Here is a 25352-nt window from a genome sequence, read left to right as displayed (position 1 = left end):
AAAACAGTGACTATGGTTTGTAGGAACTAGCCAAAGCAATGAAGAGATGAAGGGGGAAACTGCCTGGTATCTTTCTGCCAGTGACTGATGAACATTTTTTAGGAGGAGGGTATTCTTCTGCTTCTCCACTACATAAATAAGCAGATTAGAAAACAGGGTCAATGCCTTAAAAGCGTTCTATAATCCCAATTTCAGCAAGATTACCCTAAATTGTTGCCTACCTGCCTTCAAAGAACTAATGGTTCCAACAAGTATTCAATCTTCTTCCAGGAAGAACTTATTCCTGGAAGAATTTGACTATTATTTTTAAAATACTATCCTAGGTGTCCATGGGCCAGAACAGAAGGAAAAAAATGATCACTTACCTGGAAAGCCTTACTTAGCATATGTTCACCTTCCTTAGATCCAAGCAGATTTACTATTATTTGTTTACCATACAAATTCTTAAGTGTCCTAAAATGCCTGTTAAAGGTAGAAAGGCAGTAAGCGTATGTCAAGTGATAAGTCAAAAACTTTTTTCAATAAACAGGAACCCACTTTTAACCAGGACCTACATGGCAGTATTTTAAACTCATAGGATTGGCAAAACTATATACAAATCCATTTCACGTGGAATCAAAACTCTGAATTTGTGAAAAGTCAGTTAATGCAATTTTCTCTCTGACTTATCAACTTATCATCTATTTGCCATCACTTCATGGCAAATAGATGGGAAAACAATGGAAACAGTGACAGACTTTGACTGCAGCCATGAAATTAAAAGATGCTTCCTCCTTGGAAGAAAAGTTATGACCAACCTAGACAGTATATTAAAAAGCAGAGACATTACTTTGCCAACAAAAGTCCGTCTAGTCAAAGCTTTGGTTTTTCCATTAGTCTCTTGAGAGTCCCTTGGACTGCAAGGAGATCCAACCAGTCCATCCTAAAGGAGATCAGTCCTGAATATTCATTGGAAGGACTGATGCTGAAGCTGAAACTCCTTGTACTTTGGCCACCTGATGCAAAGAACTGACTCACTGGAAAAGATCCTGATGTGGGGAATGATTGAAGGTAGGAGCAGAAGGGGACAACAGAAGATGAGATGGTTTGATGGCATTACCGACTCAACGGACATGAGTTTGAATAAGCTCCAGGAGTTAGTGATGAACAGGGAGGCCTGGCGTGCTGCAGTCCATGCAGTCGCAAAGAGTCGGACACGACTGAGCAACTGAACTGCACTGAGCTGATGCTAGGGCTTTCAGAGTCATCTGGCCCCCTCTCCACCCTGAGGCTAATGCTGGGTGGACATGGAAACCAGGAGCCATGCAGCTAGGTTGGCAAGGCAATGAGGGTAGAGGGCACTAGGCTGCACCTCACATGTGAGGACACTGCCTACTCCGTGTGGATTCAGAGCTCCTGAACAGCTCCAGCCTTAAGATAAATAGGCCCCACAGAGGATCCTTTAGTCTCTCCAGCTTCTAATCAGTCCAGAGGCTAGAGAGCAATGTCATCCACAGGAAATATAACGTAAGTCACAGATATAATTTAAAATTTTCCAGAAGGCAACTTAAAAAGGTAAAAACCAAAAGGTCAAATTAATTTACATATATTTTATTTAATCCAATACAACTAAAGTATCATTTCTACATGTTCAGTTCAGTTCAGTCGCTCAGTCGTGTCCGACTCTTTGCGACCTCATGAATCACAGCACGCCAGGCTTCCCTGTCTATCACCAACTCCTGGAGTTCACTCAGACTCACGTCCATTGAGTCAGTGATGCCATCCAGCCATCTCATCCTCTGTCGTCCCCTTCTCCTCCTGCCCTCAATCCCTCCCAGCATCAGAGTCTTTTCCAATGAGTCAACTCTTCGCATGAGGGGGCCAAAGTACTGGAGTTTCAGCTTTAGCATCATTCCTTCCAAAGAAATCCCAGGGCTGATCTCCTTCAGAATGGACTGGTTGGATCTCCTTGCAGTCCAAGGGACTCTCAAGAGTCTTCTCCAACACCACAGTTCAAAAGCATCAATTCTTCAGCACTCAGCCTTCTTCACAGTCCAACTTTCACATCCATACATGACCAGAGAAAAAACCATAGCCTTGACTAGACAGACTTTTGTTAGCAAAGTAATGTCTCTGCTTTTCAATATGCTATCTAGGTTGGTCATAACTTTCCTTCCAAGGAGTAAGCGTCTTTTAATTTCATGGCTGCAGTCACCATCTGCAGTGATTTTGGAGCCCAAAAAAATAAAGTCTGACACTGTTTCCACTGTTTCCCCATCTATTTCCCATGAAGTGATGAGACTGGATGCCATGATCTTTGTTTTCTGAATGTTGAGCTTTAAGCCAACTTTTTCACTCTCCACTTTCACTTTCATCAAGAGGCTTTTTAGTTCATGTAATTGATATATAAAACAAATATTGGCATTTTGCATTTTTTTTGCACTAGGTCTGAAATCCAGGACCTATTATATACCTACAACATATTTCAATCTGGACTAGTCAATTTCAAATGCCCAAGAGCTAGCTTCACGTAGCTAATAGCCACCATATTGGATAACACACCCATCAGAGGTAGTTTTAAGGCCAAGACATCAAGACCTACCCACTTACTGCCATCACTCCTAGAATTCCTAAGAGTGTCACTGTCTTCCACTTAAATCAGAGTCAAGAAGAAATTTTACTTAAGAGCCCAAAAGGTGAAATGAAGCAGTAAATACAACTAATCTCACTGCTTAGCAACATCAAAACTCACAGCAATATATAAAAGTCATCAGTCTTACCTGTCAAAAGCAGGTGCATTGGCTTCAAATCCCCTTGACATACGGACACGATGAGATCCCACCTAAGATAAGAAAAATATGCTTAATCGTACCAAAAGCCAACATGCAGACGAAAGAAATAGCATTGTTTACTCTATGTAATAATTCATTTGCTAAGCACACAGTAGTAAGCTCAGTAATTGTCATTTGTGATATTCTCTTAAAAAAATAAGTTCTAGGGGTTTCTCCTTTTTATCTTTTAAAATACAACCTCATTAAAAAAAAAAAAAACTAGAAGTTAGAGCATTATGCAACACTGGTAAACTGGTAAACTGTAAAAACAGGAATTTTTATTTATGTAAGATATTTTTAAGAGTGCTTTCATATACATTACCTTGTCTTACGTTCTAAATATGTGCCCTTTGTAAGTCAACAGATATTGTCATTCGTGCAACAAAAGAACAAACCCAGTCAAGTGAAGAAACCTGTCCTCTTACAGCAACATCATTCATTCCGAAAAATGATTCCCATGACAGTACAGGCCTCCTGACCAAAACATCTACTCTTTCAGACTGCCGACAAGTGCAATGGCTACATATTTTTTTTCTCTGTTATGCTAAATACCCTATTCACTCCACTCTCACCCAAAGATCCCATAACCATTCCTGGAAAAAGACTTTCCAAGTCAATCTCTCAGGCACACAACTAAAACAACAGCATATTTTGAAATTTGGGTTATAAGAATTAAACAAGATGGAAAATAACTACCTACTGTGTGTTGCTACAGTTTTTCTTTTCTCATATAGGAAAAGTGGGAGAGAGATGAGGCAGAATCAAGAGATACAAAAGATGCCAAGAAGAAATACAACAGTGAGACCAGATTATTTCCCTGAGTTTCACTTGTAAATACCTCCCTGAGACTGTGGGCCCAAGGTTCCCCAGAATTCATCCTGGCTCATCTGTGAATAATGTGACTTTAAAGGTGGCATGGAGGAGAAGTGCCAGATCAGTCATGCAATTGGACAAATAAAACCAGAAAATAAGCTCTAAATGCTCATCCATGTCCCAAACTGAATTAACAGTATTATCATTCATTCAGCATTCCCTCTCCTGCCGAGATGACTGAATGACTGTCCTGAGAAATCAGTGGACTCTCTTTAGAGCTTTTCCTTCTTAGTAAGAAACTGATTAGCCAAATGTCACATCTTTATTTCATTTTACTTTTAGTACACAATAGACTGTATAAAATCTTAAGCTTTGAAAGGTGTGTGCTCCAAGACACGTTTGTGCATTTTAGGCGGCAGAAACGTCAGACAAAGTTCATACTTTTTCTCTGGAGTCATCTCAGGTAGTTGCCCTCTAACTCTCTAAAAGTCCAATACTTTGCATTTTGTTTATTCATTAACATTCATCTTGCACTAGTACTCTTAACTGTCAAGAAGGTGAAAAAAAATACAAGCTTTCTCATATTTGTTTTTTGGTAATGGCTGTAGTTGTTCCCTATTACTTGCTCCCCAACACATATATAAAACTACCTACAATTCACAATTCTTACAGCAATACGTTGGTTAGACAACAGAAAGATGGGAGGAGACCAGTTAGAAATCTGAGAATCTTTCAGGCAAGAAAAAACTATGAAGACCTTAACCAAGATGACAGAAGTGGGAATGAAAAGAAAAGTCCAAGACCTCAGACAGCACTGGGATTAAGCATCACAGGGCTGCCTTGCTTGGCTCAGGGTTGGCCGCTGGAGCAGGCAGTCTGGATGCGCTGCAAAAGCAGCTGAGCAGGATCCACTACCGCCAAGCTCTCTAATCTGAGTGGTGGGGTACCTGGTTGAAATGCAGATTCCTTGGCCCTACTCCAACAAATTCTACTTCAGTTGATGGGAAGTTGAGGCCATGAATCTGCATTTTAAAATCACTCTCAAAGATTCCTTTAAAATAGCTCAAGAACCTGAGAAGAATGTATCATGGAGGAAAAGAGAGAGAACAAGGGACAACTGCCAAGGAAGGACTCACTGTCCGTGACCACTGAAGTGAAACAGCTCACTAAGTGACTAACTTGAAGGAGCCCTGAAAATAAATTCCAGCCCTAAGAACACTCAGGACACCCAACAACCGCTTGAAGTCAAAAATGAACTTAGGGCCTTGGTATTTTTATTTCAAAAAGTCAGTATCTATTATTTTCATTCCTCTATTAACTGCTCTTTTAGAGTGGTGGGGAAAATGATAAAAGATACTCATGAAACTAATCCATCTCTGGTCAAAGAAAGGTTGGCTTTAAAAACTACTAAGCTAAATACCTCAGAACCACTGACCCAACCCTCAACCCAACCCAAGATGACAGGCCAGCTCAGTGATGATTTGGCAGAACTGTTGGACTGTCTTGAGGTCTCAAAAATTACTATCTCTATCAAGAAAGGCACAATTTTCAAATCTACAGTTGTCGGCCCATAATCAAATGACATTATCCAGTCAGATTATCTGTGTGGACAGGCCACAGAACAAAGAAGGACGTCGAAAGGAAGTCCCATCCAAGGAGGATCCCTCCATGTAACTACTCAGGACCCAACATTACTGAATAATCAAACACTGTAATTCTGAACTTAAGAAAATAACACAGAAAGCAGTAAAACAGAGGGCCTATAAATAGACTAGAAGAATCTCTTACACTAGCCTGTCTCTAAACCAAAAGCGTTTACCTCCCATCAAAGCAGGGTTTTAGAAATTTCTTAGAGCAAATATTCCAAACACCCTTCTCTGGTCACAAAAATAGAAATGGGGTAGGGTTGGTATTCTTTCCTAAGGGAGACACAGGAAGAAATATATCTATATAAGTTACGCCAAAATGCCAAAGATGAAACCCACATGACTCAAACTGGTGTTGACAAGAACTCAAGAATTTTAGCAAAGCAGCACCAGTGTTAATCCTTGTTAATTCTTAGCCTGTCTTGAATAAACTCCCTTATTGAAAAGATTCAAGTGGTGTGCAATTTTTCTCCACAATAACCATCCTAGAGTGTAAGAGAGACCCAGCTGTGAACTAAATGAAAGTAAATGAAGGCAAAATTTTCTTTTTCCTGTATATTTTTTTCAATAGTATAGACTGAGGCACAGAATTTACTAGGCAGTATATATCAGAAGCCCAAAATGAATGTAACTTATACTTTAGGGACTAAACATGTTTGAATAAAAATAAAATGCAAAATCACACTAGTATGGGCAATCCAATATTATGAACTAACGTGAAAAAAACATCTTACATTTTAAAGATTAGACATTTACTAAACAAAAGGAAAGTTTGGGGGGGAAAAGATCAGAAAGCAAAACAGAGAACAATGTTCAAGATGACAAGTCCCAAGTCATTACAAACTGCAAAGTAAAATTTCATCAGCAGATATGTTCCTCTTTTTTTTTTGGCCACACTGCATGGCTTGCAGAATCTTAGTTCCCCTACCAGGGATCTAGCCTGGGCCCTCAGTAGTGAAAGTATGGAGTCCTAACCACTGACTGCCATGCCAGGAAATTCCTAGATATATTAATAACAACAAACGTGCTCAGACATTCAGCTGTGTCCAACTCTTTGCAACCTCATGGACTGGGATTCTCCCCACAAGAATACTGGAGTGGGGTGCCATTTCAGCTAACCCTTACCTAGTTCTGGCGGTCAGAACTAGGTAAGGGTTGTAAGAAACTAAGAAGTAGGAACTACTAATATTACCATGTTACAGATAAGAAAATGGACACTAAGGGGTTAAATCACTTGCCTGAGATCACACAGCCTAGCAGTATAAGGATTCAAATTGAGAGGCTTAGTTTCAGAAGCTTTGTTTTAACTACTACATTTTTCTGCCTACAGATGCTAAATTGTTATATACGAAGATAGTAAATACAGAAACACTTTGAAAATCAACACGCCATGAAAACATTGAAATTTTAATATGAAATATGGGAGCTGCACTCCTATGGATATTTGAAAGAACACTGAAGGAAAGAATAACTAAGACAATTCCAGGATTTGTAAACAATTTCTGTATACTATTTATTTATAAATCCAGGTAACATTATTAGACTGAGTAACAAAATTATCCGAGGAACTAATAAGCTAACCTGAAAGTTTAAAAAAATATGAAAAGTTCTGAAGAGAAAAAGAAAGAAAACTAAATGTCAAAACACATACCTGCAATCCTGGCTGCTCCCAGAACAATGGGACAGATCCCCGGATTTGTATGAAGGAAGAAACAGAGTCATCTAAGTACACAACCTACAGAGAAAAATACTGGGTAAAATACTTCCACAAAGTTGTTACCTCTACATCAGAAGACAAATCTACTAACAGTTATATCTCTTGACCAGTCTCTCATAAACAAATTATCCTAACAAAATAGTCAAAATAGGCCATAAATAAGCCGAATTTTTTTCAACTAGTGATAGTTCTACAAACATTAACCGATAGTGAAAATATAAGCATAAGCATTACAACTTTTAAAAAAGAAATTCCTTTTGAATTCATTTTGTTATTTTTCTTTAGCTTTTTCTAATTTTTAAAAACTAATCTGAAGACTTGAACTGGATTGAGGGCAAGGCCTGAATTTATAATTACATAGTTATAGCCAAAAATAATGTAACTTCTCCTTTCAGATGGTACACAACCTACCTTTAAGAGTTGAGTTTGACTTAATTTCATTAAAACCCACTTTTCTTAAGTTGTCTAGCTCTGTAACTGAAGATTTTCAATTCAATACTAAAACATAGGGCACTGATGATGTCATGCTGATTAGTAACAAATTGTTACTTACTCGAAGAGCCATACCTAAATAAGCTTGTTTTTGAGGATCCTTTCTTAAGGCTCACAAGTAGCCAAGAGCAACCATAAAATGGCATTACAGATGTCAAAATGAGTTCTGAATCAAATAAAAATCTGCTTTGCAATTGTTCTTTGTGATTAAGCAAGATAAAACACTATATACCTGTTCTGTTTCTACAAAATTGGCAACGTGACCATCATCATTTGTTCCCCGGACGTTAAACCTGGTCCCAGCTCGTTCACAGCTTAGTCTGGAAATGAGGCAAGCCTTTGCCTGTTTATGAGCAGCATAAATTGTTCTGATTTCTACTCCCCCACACATGAGGCGTAATAACCAGTCGTCACAATTCACACCGTAGTGCTTGAGATGCAAGTGCAAAGACTGATTCCTAACAGAAAAAGAAAGAACTGCATTAGCGTGATGAGCACTCCCCAACACGCTCCAGTATTCTTGCCTGGAAAATTCCATGGACATAGGAGCTTGATGGACTGCAGTCCATTGGGTCACAAAGAGTTGGATGTGACTGAGCGATGAGCACAGGCAGCACACTGCACAACACAACATGCATTCTAAGACAGCGCCCCTGGGACTTCAGAGGCGCCAGAGGGAAATCAACCCACTTACATTCATTGTGCCAGGGACTGGAGGATAGGGCTAGACAGAGAGACCCTTGGACGTGTGATCGGTGGGCCATGCAAAAGCAGCACATATTCTACGTTTTTAGAATTTGGGCCCCATTTGTTATGTCTTTCTTCATAATGTATTTACCACTTGTTCCAAAAGCGTTTCCACACCCAACTCCAGGGAATTCATATATATATGGATTTTCTTAAGGCTTGACTTTTATAAGGCTCCATTTTAATTAAATTTAAATAGTTACATGAGCTAGTAATTACCATATTAATGCCTGTCTAGGGTTTTCCCAGCGCTCCAAATACTTCTATACTCTAGGTAACAGAGAGGGCCTACTTTTCAATCCTTTTTAGGGCAGAGAGTTCTGTTTAAATGAACACACAGAAACCTGATGATCAGAAAACATATTAAAAGTGGAGTTGTCATGGCTAACGTTGGGATGGGGGCTGGGGACCTGCTACACTGGCCATCTTCACATCCCTCTGCTTGCCTCAGGGGCTCTGCTGGAACCACTGCTGCTGCTAAGCCGCTTCAGTCGTGTCCGACTCTGTGCGACCCCATAGACGGAAGCCCACCAGGCTCCCCCATCCCTGGGATTCTCTAGGCAAGAACACTGGAGTGGGTTGCCATTTCCTTCTCCAATGCATCAAAGTGAAAGGTGAAAGTGAAGTCGCTCAGTCGTGTCCGACTCTTCGCGACCCCATGGACTGAAGCCTACCAGGCTCCTCCGTCCATGGGATTTTCCAGGCAAGAGTACTGGAGTGGGTTGCCATTTCCTTCTCCAAAGGAAGGCTGGAGGTTGGAAACACAGGCCTCCAAAACGCCTCACCAAACCACCACCAAGTAAAATATGCTGTTGTGCAGAAAAACTTCCTCTCTGGGACTTGCAGATAATAAAGGCGCCTTACAAAAGGGAAGTTGCTAGAATATTGAAGCTTGGTTCTCTGAGTTTTCAAACTACCAGTTTAAGAGGAAATCTTAAGTGCTTTGCACTATCTTGTTTCTTAAAGAGGTATAAAAACAATGTGACAGCATTTTCTTGAAAGCTTAGAGTTGTTAAGAATCTACATCAATGCTGTTGGAGCAGTCTTTCCAGTCCCCACCACTTCAGGCTACGCTGCAGGGGACAGTAAACAGGTAGTGGCCACTTGTAATCCTGATAAACCAGATATAACCCCAGCCTCTCTTATCCACTGAAGAAAGCAGACTGGAAAGTCAGTGAGTAGTAGGCTTACTCTTGGGATAACGTTAAATCCGATGAATATTACTAATTTAAAAACGTGAGTTCAGTTTCCACACTTTACTTAATATCTACCTTGATCTGAACTGGCAAAGCTCAAACTGGCTGTGACCCAGTTCATCCAGATACCAAAGCTGAGGCCCAGATCATAGCAGAGGTAGGACAGACTGATTGTCCCCCATTTAAATAGCAGTGGGAGCCGTGTATTTGTTCAGATAGAATTTCTCCCTCTGCTGTCAGTTTTCGTTTTTCTTCACAGTCAATGCCTTGCTGTTTTAATTCTATTTAAGTTTACACTTGACTCTCAACTGGCAGCAGCCTCAAATCCCCAATGGATTAAAACTACATGGGCTTTTGGGATAGGTGTTTGCCACTCTCTGGCTACAGAACTTACTTGGCTGTATCTTGGGAAATATTTCTACAAAGCTGCAAGGGTTGGCATAATGAATTCTAAAAGCTTTCCTTTTTCTATGCAAAGTGAAGCTCCAGACTCTAATCCTTAGCAAAGCTTTAAAGACTATAAAGTGAGCAAAACTCACCTTTAGCATTTCAGCCTCCTCTTTGCTCAGCCTGTTTCCAGCTCATAAACCTCCTCAATCTGTTATCTAAATTGGCCCCCACTTCTACCCATAACTGAATGAAAAGATAAAAGAATTATTCCCACGGATTAAACTTTGTGATATTCTTAACTGCTGGCCATTTAGCCAATGCATCTGCATTTGCCTGGACTTGATTACGGCAGAGAAACTTTTCTCTCTCAATCTAAGAAATGTGGGGTTAGAAAGAGCAGAGGGAAGAAAGGTAAGGAGAGCTGCCCTAAGACCAGCTGCAACGCCATCAGCTTCTTCAGAAACATCAGTGTCTCTTCCATCAGAGAAGTGCCGGGTTGACATGAGCAGATGGGACTGCCGACTCATCTCTCCTATGCCCTCCCTTCCCCACCGCCATCCTTTCGCCCTCCGCTAGGCTCCAAGTCTCCAGATACAGCGCTCCAAAGCCCCTTTTCCCTCTGCCTTCTTGGCTCCCCAATGCCACTCTGGGCCAAGACACTTCTATGGGAGCTACAAGCTACCAAGTTATTGCTCTAAATGTAGTTTCCAGTCCTAGCATTGCTGACTTTGAGCCCTCTGATCCCCAGGGCCTTTCTCCAGGACCATTCAGGCAGATAGTGGAAGTGGGAGAGAGAGAAAGTATACAGTGGGGAACCCCCGAGTCTGAATTACTGAGGGAAGCTGTGAGCATAGTCCTGGACTTTGGCCTTATAACGTAAGTAAACAACTGAAATACAATTTGTCCATTGTGTTAAGGAAAAAAGTCAACAGCAATGCTGACTGTGGACAAGAGAACGACTATACTGGAAATCTGGTCTGTTCCAATAAAGCGATACCAATTACAGTCATGTGGGTCCTGCTGCCCCATTAACGCATACTTACCATACAGCACCTTCATGCATAATCCCGAAATATGTGGCAGTTACCTACTTAAGTCCCATTTTATTACAGTACTAAACTTGATTCCAGCATACTACTTCCCTGTAGTCGGCTGCTCTTGAATAAAAAAAAAATCATTTACTTACAACCTTCCAATTAAAACAATAAGGGAATGTAGGCTTAGAAAGGCAAATGTGGCCAGAGATGAGATCTCAAACTAAGAACCATACATATGAATAACACAATTCTATTATGATTAATTCCTTCCTGATTTAAAAATAAATATTTTAAATATATGTCTGCAATGGAAGGTCTGTCTAGATCAGGAAGAGTAAATGGGTTTCACGTCACAGGACTACTTTAATAAAACGATGGCAGATATCTGCTATGCTCCACTGAGGATCCCGCAACAGTAAAGAGTGGTGTGCTCAACTGGCCGTGCCCACCGTTGCCCACTCTAGAAATAACTGTTATGCCTTCCATGTTCCAGCTCACCAGTGGCTGCACTGCACGTGATCACAAGGGAAAACGTAATACAAACTCACCAGAAAAATCTATTGTCAGTTGTGTGTTCTTGCAAGCTACGGTGGGCATTAAGACTCAGATCCAAACTGACTCCGGATGCAGACCATGCAAAATAAAAGTTTCCTGAATTTAAAACTTTTCGCACTTCCGAAATGCGATCCTCATCCGAAGAATCAACTCGCAGTGATATAAATTCAGTGGAAGTAACTCGGAAAACTTCAGATTCTTGAATTTTTCCAACAGACATACATCCAGTGACTAGGACCAGATAATGTAACATAATATCACCTGCAAAAACCAAAGACTTAATGGGATGGGAAGTGCCAATATTCTACAAGCTATTCAAAATTTCTTCCAACTTTCTTCTAGTGTCTCTGTCTTTTAAAATCTGACAGTGTGGTTATTTTAAATTTATCATAGACACATTTAAGTTCACAACAAGATTTTGGCAGAAGTTGGGAGAAAAAATCCTTGTTAAATACATTTAGTATGATGAAGCATTTAAACATTAACAGAATAATCTTACATTTATGAAATTATTCCTCTACTTAAAAGTATGTGAGATTTATCAAATTTTTAAAATGTAGGTGTTATCTTCCCTACCTTTCCTTTATGATTGTAAGAAGTTCAGACAAGACAATGAATTGAGAGTTTTTCATAAACAGTAAGGTTGAAAAAATGGCATTTAAATGTGAACTGCTGCTGCTGTTGCTGCTATGTGAAGAAAAAGTCTTTGGTAACAATTTATAAAGTGATTTGGCTGACAAAAACTTTCATAGCAATTTTTTTCATCTAATTTTGACAAAAATCCTGTGCAGTGAGTATGAAGGTGGAATTCAGCAGTGGTATACTTTGAGCATGTGGGGGCTTGACATAGGCAGAAGTGCCCTGCATCTTGGCTTCTCCACTACTTATTACATCAACCAACTTCATGTGTTAACATATGCAACATGAGATATCCTGCCTTTAGAAAATAAGATTAAGGGACTTCCCTGGCGGTCCAATGGTTAAGACTCTGCTTCCAATGCAGGGATCCAAGTTTGATCCTTGGTCAGGGAACTAAGATCCCACCTGCCATGAGGGGTGGCCAAAAAATAAATAAAAAAAGAAAATGAGATTAAAGCAAATCTCATTGGACTGTGAGGATGATCCAGGGCAATACTAGTTAAGTGCTCCCAGGTGGCACAGTGATAAAGAATCTGCCTGCCAATGCAGGAGATGCAAGAGAATCAGGTTTGACCCCTGAGTCGGGAAGATACCCTGGAGGAGGAAATGGCAAGCCACTCCAGTGTTCTTGCCTGAAATCCTATGGACACTAGAGCCTGGTGGGCTTCAGTCCACATGGTCACAAAGAGTCGGACATGACTGAGTGAGTGAGCACGCACGCACACACAGTGCTTTACGTGTGACAGACTCATAACGAATGGCATATCTCCATTTGACAAGACCAGTGCTCCTCAAAGTACTATCCATGGACTAGTTCAGTTACCAGTTTAGTGAGAACAGGTGCTTGCTCCAGAAGAGAAAACTGCCTCACTAAGTTCTCTATTTGGTTTAGCTGACTTCTTTTTTTTTCTCCACAGTAAGACTTTATCAATGAAGGAAGCCATGTGTTGATTTGCATGACCGCACCAGCTTCTTTTCTCATCCAGACCACTAACAAAACAGTTCATGGAGTGTAACCTGTCCGTGGGCCACACTCTGAGTCACACTGTTGTAGAACTGGTGATCACAAATGTTACTTTGCAGCCCATGATGACACTGAATGGCATACAGGCTCAAGCTGAGATGTTTTGAGTAGAAAACAGGTATCTTTTCCACCACAAACCAGGGGAAACAGTGTGTGGTTCTAAGACATCTTTCCTTAAGTGCACTGAAGCAAGAAAAAAAAAAGGGGGCAATGCCCTTATTTTTCTCTTCTAACAATGTTACTATCTCTTAAAGTGTTCAGACAGGATGCTGTCTCTGGAATTTAGAATCATGAGAGCATGAGCATGTAGCATGGCTTTTCAGGCAACAACCATCTCAAGGTTAAGAGATGATTATACTCACAGATCAAATACAGAGTCTATGAAATAATGTCTATCAAATCTTCAAAGTTACAAAAACAGAAATGAAAAAACAGATTGAATTATATTGAATACTTACCAAGATTTAATCGTAAAACACCTAAAAGTCCATAGGCATCTAGAACTTTGGAGTATGTACCCTTGATTGCCTCTTTTTCTGCTGATGCTACAAAAAAAAAAAAAAAGCTTCAGTATAAGAAAAAGGACCTGAAACACCAGATTCGCTTTAGCTATAAAGCCAGAGTTTCAACCAAAAATCTAAAGTCTGAATCTAAGTCTGATATTCTTAACATAAATGTACTGCATAAAATCTTTTTTTGAACCAGTAACTTTAATAGTTTTTCCCAAAGAAGTAACAAGTTATTCCAGCACCATCAATTCATGAATCCATCCTCGCCTAATGATCCTGAAGTACTTACTATCTTTAATAATATTCCTATCTTTTGGAGGTTGCTTTTGAATTTTCTTCGCTGTCCCCCTGATCTGTTTAGCTAATCTTAATACCAGGAACACACTGCGTCCTGATATCCCTACGGGACAACACCCAACCCCTTAACAAAGACTCTTCCAGACTTTAGCCTCAACCCACCGTTTCTGCTTCAGTCCTCATTGCTCCCCTTCCCTCCACAGCCCATGCACCTTATGCCCCAGTCACATGAGACGCTCACTGTTGCCCAAACACACTTTCTACATCTCTGTGCCTTTGCACAGTGATCTGGCTTTCTGCCTGCAAGGCTTGACCCAACTTTTGCCTCTGGCCAAAACTGAACTCACCTTAGAAAAACAAAGACATAAAGTCACTTTCTTGAAACCTTTATTTATCTAAGCACAAGAATTTCACAGAGCTCCCTCTTCATGTTGCCAAAACATTTAAAATATATTCATCACTTGTCTTTCTCATTAGCCAACCTGTTCCCTGAAGGTGGAACTCTTGTCTTATTCATTCTTTAATCGTTGACACTTAGAACAGAGCTTGACGCATGGAAGACTACTAACGCTTAAATTATGAAAGTTAATGGTAATGCTTGACCACATGAGTCAAGCACAGGGACAGGGAAATTGTCAGTCTGGCCTTCGTCTGGATTTATTTCTTCTGCTATGAAGTTAATGTCATCCACTAATGAATACAACCTACAGAACAATTTCCCTTAGACAGGCTGTGATGGTCATTCTATTGAGAAAAAACAAAAACAAATCCTGAAGCTTTAAAGGAAAACCTTCCGAGTTCTTAGCAAACACACTTATTGAAAACTGGACACAGAACCAAAGAAACATAAACCACAGCTAGTATCTCAATGTACAATAGCAAATATGACCTTCTAAGGCCTACAAATCTGGAAAGACAGGAGCCTCTTTTTCATTCCATCCTTTCCTTTCCAGTTCTTTCCTTCTTCACTGCCCTCCCTAATCCACAGCCTACCCCACAGCTCCCAGTTCACCTCTTAGATGACTGGCTCACTCCTTATTTATCTCTTATCTCTTGTACTTTTCCCTTCTCTCATTTCTCAAAGATTTGCACATAAAATACAGTATATTACAAAGTCTAATAAATATTCTAATAAATTACATTCTGATACAGAATCACAGTATTGAATATGTTTTGACAATATGCATGTGTTCCACCTTACAAACGCTTGTAAGCAGATTCTTACAGTCTTCTCTGTTGATCTCTATTGCCAACAAAACGGCCATAGTCTCAGTCTACTGCTTTGCCTAATATCCCATAGTATTCTGCATTAAAGCTCTTTCCTTTGTCTCGAAGCTCGTCTCCAGGGTTCTCCAGACAGCTCATCTTCCCTGCCTGCCTCACCTCTTTTCAGACCACTGACTTTTAGACTTCTTCCTGATTATCCCACTTCTGCTGTCGAATGAGCTGTGCTCTGCTAGTTGGCAGCAGAGGCTAAGACTGAACGGTGGTCCAGTGGCTAAGACTCCTAAGCTCCCAATGCAGAGGGCCGGCATTCGATTCCTGGTCAGAGAACTAGATCCCACGTGGGGCAACCAGAAGTTCACGTGCCGCAACTAAAGATCTGGAATGCTGCAACTAAGACCCCATGCAGCCAAATAAATAAATAAATATTAAAAAAAGACTGAGTCACTCACTCAGCCACCTGATGATGTCACACTTCTTTAGCATGCTCTTTACTGCGGTGGGCCTTTATTTTTATCAAACCACCTGTATGAAGTTAGGGAGTGAGGACGATTTCACCAAGCCATTAAAGTTATGGCGATGTGAATTTCATTCTTCATTCCTAGAGTTCCTATCATTATTATTTGTTACACTATATATTTATAGAAGTTACTCCTAACATTCAATGACAAGGAACAGAGTTAGAAAATGCTGCTGCTGCTAAGTCACTTCAGTCGTGTCCGACTCTGTATGACCCCATAGACAGCAGCCCACCAGGCTCCCCGCTCCCTGGGATTCTCCAGGCAAGAACACTGGAGTGGGTTGCCATTTCCTTCTCCAATGCATGAAAGTGAAAAGTGAAAGGGAAGTCGCTCAGTCGTGTCCGACTCTTAGTGACCCCATGGACTGCAGCCTACCAGGCTCCTCCGTCCATGGGATTTTCCAGGCAAGAGTACTGGAGTGGGGTGCCATCGCCTTCTCCAAGTTAGAAAATATCACAACACAATTTTTAATTTTAAAGTAATAGAGGAACCCCTTCTCCCACATCTTGCCTTGTAAGTACAAAATGTACAAAAGCAAACCTTAGAGAGGCTTGTTATCTCTCTGATGATAGAAGGCATGGTTTCCAGGGCAAATTCTATTCTAGAGTTTACACGTTATATGCATTTCAAACACTACCACTAGTACAGTAATATAGAAATTACCAGATATATCTATCAGTTTTAGCACCAACCATTTAGGTTCAAATACCAGTAATAGGGTTAAAAAGAAAATATATTTTTAGTGTTAAGTTGTCACTTTCCCTCTGGAGAAGGAAATGGCCACCCACTTCAGTATTTTTGCCTGGAAAGTCGCATGGACACAGGAGCCTGGTAGGCTATAGTTCATGGGGTCGCAAAGAGTCAGACATGCCTAAGCAACTAACATACACCTTCCCTTAGAAAAGACAAAGTCATTTTATAACTTAAATTACCATGCAACAAAATCTTCTCTCTTCTAATAATGCATAATAATTACCTTTTCAATAACTGTGCTCCAAATATATGAATCTACCATGTTTTTCAGGCCCAAAGAAGACCCATCTATTAGACTGTCACCTGATTCAAACAGGTGAACAAATGTCATACTGTTTAGTTATTTGTGCTTTTGTATTATATTCTGAGACTCAGGGAACAGGACACACACACAAACATACACAATTTAAATTAAAGTGTATATTCTTAACTAAAATAATGCTAAAGGAAAGAAAAATGATTCAAAGAATAGATGAGATGTCATTTTCCCTGCCAGGAATTTTTTGGTTTCTTCTCAAAATATTAAATGAAATTTTAAATTATTTTTTAGAGTGACAAATATTTGACAGGAGGGAACAGGCTTAGGGAGGTTACTAATTTACTACCCTGGCTACACTCCAACAGTCAGAGAAGGCAGCTTCTTGAGGGAAGCGGCTTTGTCTAATCCACTGGCCTGTCCCCGGTGGGCTAGCTCAGTGCCTGGCACCCAGGAGGAGTTCAGTAATTTATGTTCAGTGAACTGGTGAAGGCGATTTCAGAACCATATGAACATTTACCTCTAGATCCTTCCAATTTTATAAAAGAAAACCTAGTGTTTCCTTCTTAAATATCTTTACTCTAAAGGACAGTAGATGATTAACTGTTGTTTCATTTATGCTTCAAAGGTGTGGGGTAGAATGGAAGGAGGTCCTTCGCAGGCTGTGAGTCCAGGGAGAGTAAGAAGGTGTCCCTGCTCATGGAGTTGAAGCCACAGGTGGGGAAAGAAAGACTCCATTTGAGGGGAGGGGCAGCGGGCAGGAGGTGATGAAGTCTGAGCGGAGTAAGAAGGGTGGTGTCCACCCAGGAATGGTGGGAATGGCCTGCAAAAGGATGCTGGAGCTTGAAAGAGTAGAGAAGGCACGGTGCGTTGGACGGAGGCTCCAAGCAGGGTGCTAGAGCCCCAGTGGGGCAAGGAAGCCACCCGTGGGGTGGATGAGGCTGTAGTGGCAACAGGAGAGTGGTTGGTTATACACAGGGGGACGACCAAGAACCACGGAGCAGGTTTCTCACTGTCGGAAAAGGGCAGTACAAACACAGAGAGAAAACCAGAAAAGATGCTGTGGTGCTGATCGGAACTGGAGTTACCACTGTGAACTCAGTTTTCTAGAGAGACAGACAAAGACAGAAATGGGTGGGCATAATTATACTTTCAAATACATAGACCCACTTGTGCTCAGTCGTGTCCGACTCTTTGCAACCCATGAACTATAGCCCACCAGGCTCCGTTGTCCACAGGATTTTCTGCTAAGAGTACTGGAGTGGGTTGACATTTCCTCCTCTAGGGGATTTTCCAGGGATCGAATCCTCACTTCCTGTGTCTCCTGCCCTGCAGGCGGATTATTCACCACTGAGCCAGGGGGAGACCCTTGCATATACATACACGCTTATACATTTTCCTTCACTCTATCAATTGACAGGACCTGTGATCAGCAATGCTCAATAACAGACAACACAGCCAGCACTCAGATCTTGCTTTCTAATACATTCTCCACTAAAAGGAACTAGGACTCCACGGAGAAATGGCTGATTCCAGGAGAACAGCAGGGGCAAGACAAGGCTAGAACAAATTTTTGTGCCAGAAAGTAAACAAGTGTTCAAAGAACAATTAAGGCACGTCACAAAAATACAGAAGCCAGCCTTAAAGGGGCTTCTTCTTCTGGCAAAATTTGGGACAATTTTAAGACAAATTTTAAGAGTAAAAGATTATAAATCCCTGAATAAACCCATAAACTTAAAGTTTGAAGAGCAATGGGATCATACACAGTCTCAAAGTACCTCACCTTCAAACACTTATTAATTATAAAGGAAAAAAGAGCTGGCCAGTGACGCCTGGCAGATACCACATCAACACAAGTTATCAGAGTGAACACCAACAGTAAATGGGACAAGTCAACACTGTGTCAGCTGACAGGATACCATGAAAAGCACACTGTTCTGTAATATTCCTGCCAACACCACATGACTCTGAACAGGAAGAACCATCAGACAAATTCTGAGTGAGGGACATTTCTACCAAACAACTGGCCCTCGCCTTCAAAAGCCATAACACTTTATAGTCATAAATGTCAAAGACTGGGAAACTTCTCCACATCTAAGGATACTAAAGAGACATGATAACTAAATATAATATACACAATTCAACTCGATCTTTTTGCTATGAAAGATATTGTTCGGACAGCTAATGAACTAAAATAGAGTCTGAGAATTGGACAGCTGGTACCATGTTCATTTTTTGACGGTTATCTGGTAGTTATGCAGAAGAATGCCTTTCTAGGAAATATTATAATAAAGCATTTAGGGGAAACAGATAAACCCTGTTTACCTCATGTTAGCAACTTAATAGTGTCAAATAGTTCAGAAAAAGAAAATTCTTTTGTGCTGAACTTCAACTTTTCCATACATGTAACATTATTTAATGTGTTTTTTTTTTCATTTTAATGTAGCCAGCAAAAATAGCTGTTAGAAATACATGTGCATATTCCTAAATTAAGAAGTCTGTATCTCTAAATGGCATTAAGATAATTACTTATAATTCAATTTTATTTCCTTCCCATATGTGTATTTTTTTAACTGAGGGGAAAAAAAAGACTCCCGTATTTTATGAAACTCCATGAAATACTGAGAAATATATAATTAGGAGGGACCTGACTAAATTATTGTTCCATTTCTCTGATAATTTAATTTCTAGAAAACAATTTGAGAATCTCTACTATAAAGAGATCACTTAAAATAGGAAAGCCATAACGCTTTAAAATAACGTGTATAACCTTTAGATAAAACGCAGCATTTGTCACGAATTTACTCAGTCCATCCCCATCTTTCTTGTCCCCTTAACACTCTACCCTCGCATCCCAGCTTCAGCCAAAACCAGAATGTGCTTGCCTCCTACAGGCTCCATGTTCTTCACCCCCACCTCCCTTTCCTTATTCACAGCGTTCTTTCCATCCTGAATATTTGTTAGTCATTGATCTATCTGGCTGTGCTGGGTCTTCGTTGCTGTGAAGGCTTTCCTCTAGTTGGGGTGAGTGGGGCCACTCTGCAGTTGCGGTGCGCAGGCTTCTATCGAGGTGACTTCTCTTGCTGTGGAGCACAGGCTCCAGGTGCACTGGCTCAGTAGCTGCGACCCGCAGGCTCCAAAGCACAGGCTCAGCAGACGTGGCGCACAGGCTTAGCTGTTCCTCAGCATGTGCGATCTTCCCAGATCGGGGCTCAAAACCGGTCTCCCACGCTGGCAGGCAGTCTTTACCACTGAGCCACCAGGGAAGCCCATCACCTTTCAATACCTAACCAAAAATGCTGCTTTCTTCCTAAAGTTTTCCCTGAGTACTCTGGCTGGAAGGAAATCTCTTGTCTACTAATAGCAATAGAAACTAGGTTTTACTTACTTATATCTCAACACGATACCCACCTAACCCAAGCCTCTGAACACTGCAGCTGCTGACTAGATTTTCATCTAACAGAAAAAAAAATAATAAATTGAGAGGAACATTTCTTCTGAACTATATGAGGCACTGTGTCCTGGGCTGCAGTCCTTATTTTGAACCAAATAAAACTTAACTCCAAAAAAAAAAAAAGAGGTTTGGGCATAAAAGGGAATGGTTTGTTAGTTTTAAAAAAATATGCAAAGAAGATAAACATTACATCTTACCACTGACAGCATTTGAAAACCCTCATCGTTGAAGTTTAACAATTCCTCACAGTAAAGGAGGCAATTTTCGAATGTGATGTCTGTGGTGAGGGGTGAAGTAGAGATGGGGAAGATGGGCACCATTAGGTGACTGCAAACCAGGATCCACGCTATGGAGCACAGGAAATGGCAGCAGGGGCGGAGAGCTCGGAGGACACAGAGTGAGAGGAGGAGCAGAGCTCAAAGTCCAGGAAGCCTGGCTGTGCGGAAGCTCAGGCCGCTCATTCTCCCCTAAGTGCTGCCTTGCTGATAAAAAGGTTCTCCACTGTGCTTTCCATGAGGGGAACGGACTGATTTTTGTAAGAGGTATTTTTTTCTCCCCTTTCCTCTTCATGTTGTTGCTATTTAACAAATGAAATGCTAGGAAAGTCAAGCCTTCCTTTTTACAAGTGACTGGTTTCTAAACACCAGTAGGTATGAATGAATGGCCAAGAAGCCCATTGTTTTCCAAGTCCTTCTGAGCCAGGATCTTGAGCAGTTCAGCTGAAGTAAGAAGGCCCCACCTCTTCAGCTCACACTTTAAGCACGGAAGTCAAGTCAGAGCCCGGCTTCTGAAGTTACTGCTATTACACTTCAGACGTCAACAGTATGTTAACTCCACTCTTATTTTCCTTATTTTAAAAGGAAAAACTTGGGACTTCCCTGGTGGTCCAGTGGTTAAGATTCTGTGCTTCCAATGCAGCGGGGCATGGGTTCAATCCCAGGTCAGGGAACTAAGATTCCACAAGCCATGTGGCCATAAATAAATAATTTTTTTTTTTAAAGGCAAAACTTTTCTTCTCATGTTTGAAACTATCTTTCATTCATGCTTTAAATCTTAGTCTTCACTCTAAATACAAATGTGCATTTCCAGAGAACACTGAGCTACCTTCAGTGTAAATTTATAATTTTAGTTACATTTTTAAGTATAATCTCATATCATTAGGATTGATTATCTGAAGGCCCTAGGATTCTACTCCTACTGAATATATGAACAGGAATCAGGTCACAGAAAAGAATTTAAAGCAAAATAAAATATGTGCTATAAGCACATACTCTCCAAAAAATATTTAAGGATGAAATATATTGCTAGTATTCTGTCATAAATCTTTTGCATATTTCTCATAGAAAATAGTCCTTCTTATGCTGATGGGGCTTCCCAGGTGACTTAGTGGTTGTGGCCTCGTAGTTGTGGCACATGGACTTAGTTGTCCCACAGCATGTGGGATCTTCCTGGACCGGGGATGTAACTTGTGTCCCCTGCATTGGCAGGCAAATTCTTTATCACTGAGCTACCAGGGGAGCCCCCTGTCAAAGTTATAGTTGGAAGATCATAAGGTTGCCTTCACCTACCATCGGAGAAGTAGTTAATAAGTATTTAAAACTACCAAAGCCATGAGCTAGTGATATCCTACAATTTTAGTCATTATTTTAGCTCTGAGGGTGTTTCACAGTTTTTGAATTGAACAAATTAATGTCTGAAGGTAGGCCTAATCTACATTTCCTATTTAAGCTACAGGAAAATAATGAAAATAGAAGCTATAAACCTATATATAGCTTTATAAACTCTTTGATCTCTTTATAGACTACAGAAAACACTCAGTGTATAAATAGATCAATTGTTCTCTATCAAAATTTAACCTACCAATTGTTCTCTATCACAATATTCAACACCTTTTCTGTTCGACTGGCTTACTTTTATGGTACTATGTCATATGACGTGACTGGCATTACTCAGCATTGCTGGTGTTATACCTCTCTTTTCAAATGAGAATTTATGGCAAATAATGAAACATAGTATCAGGTACACAGAAAAACAAATATTGTATCAGTTCAGTTCAGTTCAGTTCAGTCGCTCAGTCCTGTCTGACTCTTTGTGACCCCATGAATCACAGCACACCAGGCCTCCCTGTCCATCACCAACTCCCGGAGTTCACTCAGACTCACGTCCATCGAGTCAGTGATGCCATCCAGCCATCTCATCCTCTGTCATCCCCCTTCTCCTCCTGCCCCCAATCCCTCCCAGCATCAGGGTCTCTTCCAATGAGAAAACTCTTCACATGAGGTGGCCAAAGTACTGGAGTTTCAGCTTTAGCATCATTCCTTCCAAAGAAATCCCAGGGCTGATCTCCTTCAGAATGGACTGGTTGGCTATCCTTGCAGTCCAAGGGACTCTCAAGAGTCTTCTCCAACACTACATTCCAAAAGCATCAATTCTTCAGCATTCAGCCTTCTTCACAGTCCAACTCTCACATCCATACATGACCACTGGAAAAACCATAGCCTTGCCTAGACGGACCTTTGTTGGCAAAGTAATGTCTCTGCTTTTGAATATGCTATCTAGGTTGGACAAAACTTTCCTTCCAAGGAGTAAGCATCTTTTAATTTCATTGCTGCAGTCACCATCTGTAGTGATTTTGGAGCCCCAAAAAATAAAGTGACACTGTTTCCACTGTTTTCCCATCTATTTGCCATGAAGTGATGGGACTGGGTGCCATGATCTTCGTTTTCTGAATGCTGAGCTTTAAGCCAACTTTTTCACTCTCCTCTTTCACTTTCATCAAGAGACTTTTTAGTTCCTCTTCACTTTCTGCCATAAGGGTGGTGTCATCTGCATATCTGAGGTTATTGATATTTCTCCCGGCAATCTTGATTCCAGCTTGTGTTTCTGCCAGTCCAGCGTTTCTCATGATGTACTCTGCATATAAGTTAAATAAGCAGGGTGACAATATACAGCCTTGACATACTCCTTTTCCTATTTGGAGATATTGTATACTAACACATATATATGGGATCTAGAAAGGTAGTACTGATGAACCTATTTGCAGAGCAGCAATGGAGACACAGACATTGAGAACAGACTGGTGGACATGGCTGTGGGGAGGAAGGAGAGGTTGAGATATATGGAGAGAGTAACATGGAACATATGTTACCATATGCAAAATAGAGAGCCAATGGGAATTTGCTGTATGACTCAGGAACTGAAACTGGGGCTCAGTACCAACCTAGAAGGGTGGCAGGGGGAGGGAGGTGGGAGAGATGCTCAAGTGGGAGGGGACATGGGTAAACCTATGGCTCATTCAGGCTGATGTTTGATAGAAACCAATATAATACTGTAAAGCAATTATCTGTCAATTGAAAATAAACAAATTTTAAAAAAAGATCAGGTACAGAAATTCAGATGAAAACAATCATATACCTATTTATTGACTTTCCTGAGTTATGAATCTAAATAGAGGCTTAATAAACAGGATAACTGTGACATGGTGGTCATACCCGCCTTGCTAATAACCCCACCATCTGAACCCAAAGAAGCAAAATTAGATCTTATGATCTAAGATCATCAGATAATTTAAAATGTCATTTCTTGAACCTGCAAGGACTTCCTTTTTCCTCTTGTGGGGATGGCAGCTACAGGCATTCAGGATGGTGCAACGTCTGACATACCATCGTAGGCTGTCCTACAATACAGCCTCTAACAAAACCAGGCTGTCCCGAACCCCTGGTAATACAGTTGTTTACCTTTATACCAAGGAGATTGGGAAAAAACCAAAATCTGCATGTGGTGTGTGCCCAGGCTGACTTAGAGGTGTTCGTGCTGTGAAACCTAAAGTTCTCATGAGATTGTCTAAAATGAATAAGCATGTCAGCCAAGCCTATGGTGGTTCCATGTGTGCTAAATGTGTCCGTGACAGGATCAAGCACGCTTTCCTTAAAGAGGAGCAGAAGATCGTTGTGAAAGTGTTGAAAGCACAAGCACAGAGTCAGAAAACTAAATAAAAAATGAAGCATTTTTGAGTAATAAAAAAAAAAAATGTCATTTCTTTAAAAACGTCCATGGTATTTCTGAATTAAATTTAAATGTAGATTCCTCTAACTTCTGATGAATTACAATACTTCAAGCTAAATAATTACATTACTCAGTTAAGATCCTGCCATCCAAGGTCAACCTTCTACTGTGGCTCAAGCCTTCCAGGTGGGAACAGACACCTTTCCTTAGCTGATTCAGAAGACCAAGCTGAAAAAAGCCGGTAAGAATATGAAAACAAGATGACAAATCGGCATACCCTGCCTAGAATCACAATTTGCCTGAGGTTGCATGCACCGCACTTTGTGGTTGGCTTATTTGCATGTAGAGAGCCTCAAGTCAGAGGATCCTCGAGGTCTACAGGCCAAGCTACTCATTTCCAGAAGAAAAAGACTAGAGGTTAAGTGATTCATTTAAGATCATGTAAGCAGCTGGCAAGAAAGCCTCTTTCAATTTTATCATACATAAAGAAAAAAATTATTTGAAAAGAAAATGGTTTTCTTTGTACTATTAAATAACTAAACTTTTAGCTGAAAGATAACCCACTGTCCAAATTAGTGTTCTATATAAATTATACACCCCAATCTTAGTAACATTTCAAAATAACCTTTCACTCATTGGTGCAATAAGTCTGTACTGAATGTCTATTCCAGGAATAAAAAAAGTCAGTGCCCTAATACCTTCCATTGGGAAGACAGGCATTATATAATCACACAAGTGCAAAATTATATTAAGCACAATGATGGAGTTCCAATAGACTGCAGCAAGAGAACCTAATTTAAAATTGTTTGTTGGAGGCAGGCCTGCCTGCCTGCCTGCCTGTGGAAGTGACCTTTTAGTTGGTATCTGAAGAGTAAAGGTTAAGAGTGTTCCAGGAACATCCATATACCCTAAAACCAGAAATTTCATTCCTAAGAATATCCAACAGAGAAATTAAAGTATGTGCACCGAAAGACATGTAGAAGGATGTTCATACTAGAATCATCTGTAATAGAAAAAATTGAAAATAAAGCCAATGTCAACAGAACACCAGAACATTCATACAATGGAATACTACATAGCAATGAAAATGAATAAACTACTGCTATACGCTATCACAAGCAAGATCTCCCATATTTAACACTGAATGAAAGAAGCTGGGTGCAAGAGAATACTTACTGAATGATTTCATTTATGTTAAGTTGGAAACCAGACAGAACTAATCTATGATGCAAGCAATCGTGCAGTTATGATCTCTGCATATCATGAT

At 40.4% G+C, this 25352-nt stretch overlaps 1 protein-coding gene and 1 pseudogene across 13 annotated transcripts in view; one reads left to right on the top strand and one right to left on the bottom strand.

Annotated features, from left to right (window-relative positions):
• The window catches only part of SYNJ1 (synaptojanin 1), a 90971-nt gene that overhangs the window by 51613 nt on the left and 14006 nt on the right, over nt 1-25352 (bottom strand). For 12 of the 13 annotated variants that reach the window (XM_070785660.1, XM_070785685.1, XM_070785680.1 and 9 more), the window contains exons 3-8: nt 13525-13611; nt 11397-11664; nt 7711-7936; nt 6921-7004; nt 2760-2821; nt 366-462 (exon numbers count right to left, since the gene is read on the bottom strand). In XM_070785660.1, coding sequence (XP_070641761.1) covers nt 366-462; nt 2760-2821; nt 6921-7004; nt 7711-7936; nt 11397-11664; nt 13525-13611 — 824 coding nt within the window. Of the gene's footprint in view, nt 1-365; nt 463-2759; nt 2822-6920; nt 7005-7710; nt 7937-11396; nt 11665-13524; nt 13612-20277; nt 23731-25352 lie in introns of those variants that run through there. The other variant, XM_070785705.1, reaches the window with a different exon arrangement.
• On the top strand, nt 23722-24075 carry LOC109553196 (large ribosomal subunit protein eL34-like; annotated as a pseudogene).

This window comes from Bos indicus, chromosome 1, assembly GCF_029378745.1.
Source record: "Bos indicus isolate NIAB-ARS_2022 breed Sahiwal x Tharparkar chromosome 1, NIAB-ARS_B.indTharparkar_mat_pri_1.0, whole genome shotgun sequence".
Taxonomy (NCBI): domain Eukaryota; kingdom Metazoa; phylum Chordata; class Mammalia; order Artiodactyla; family Bovidae; genus Bos; species Bos indicus.
This window is presented reverse-complemented; position numbering and strand designations above follow the sequence as displayed.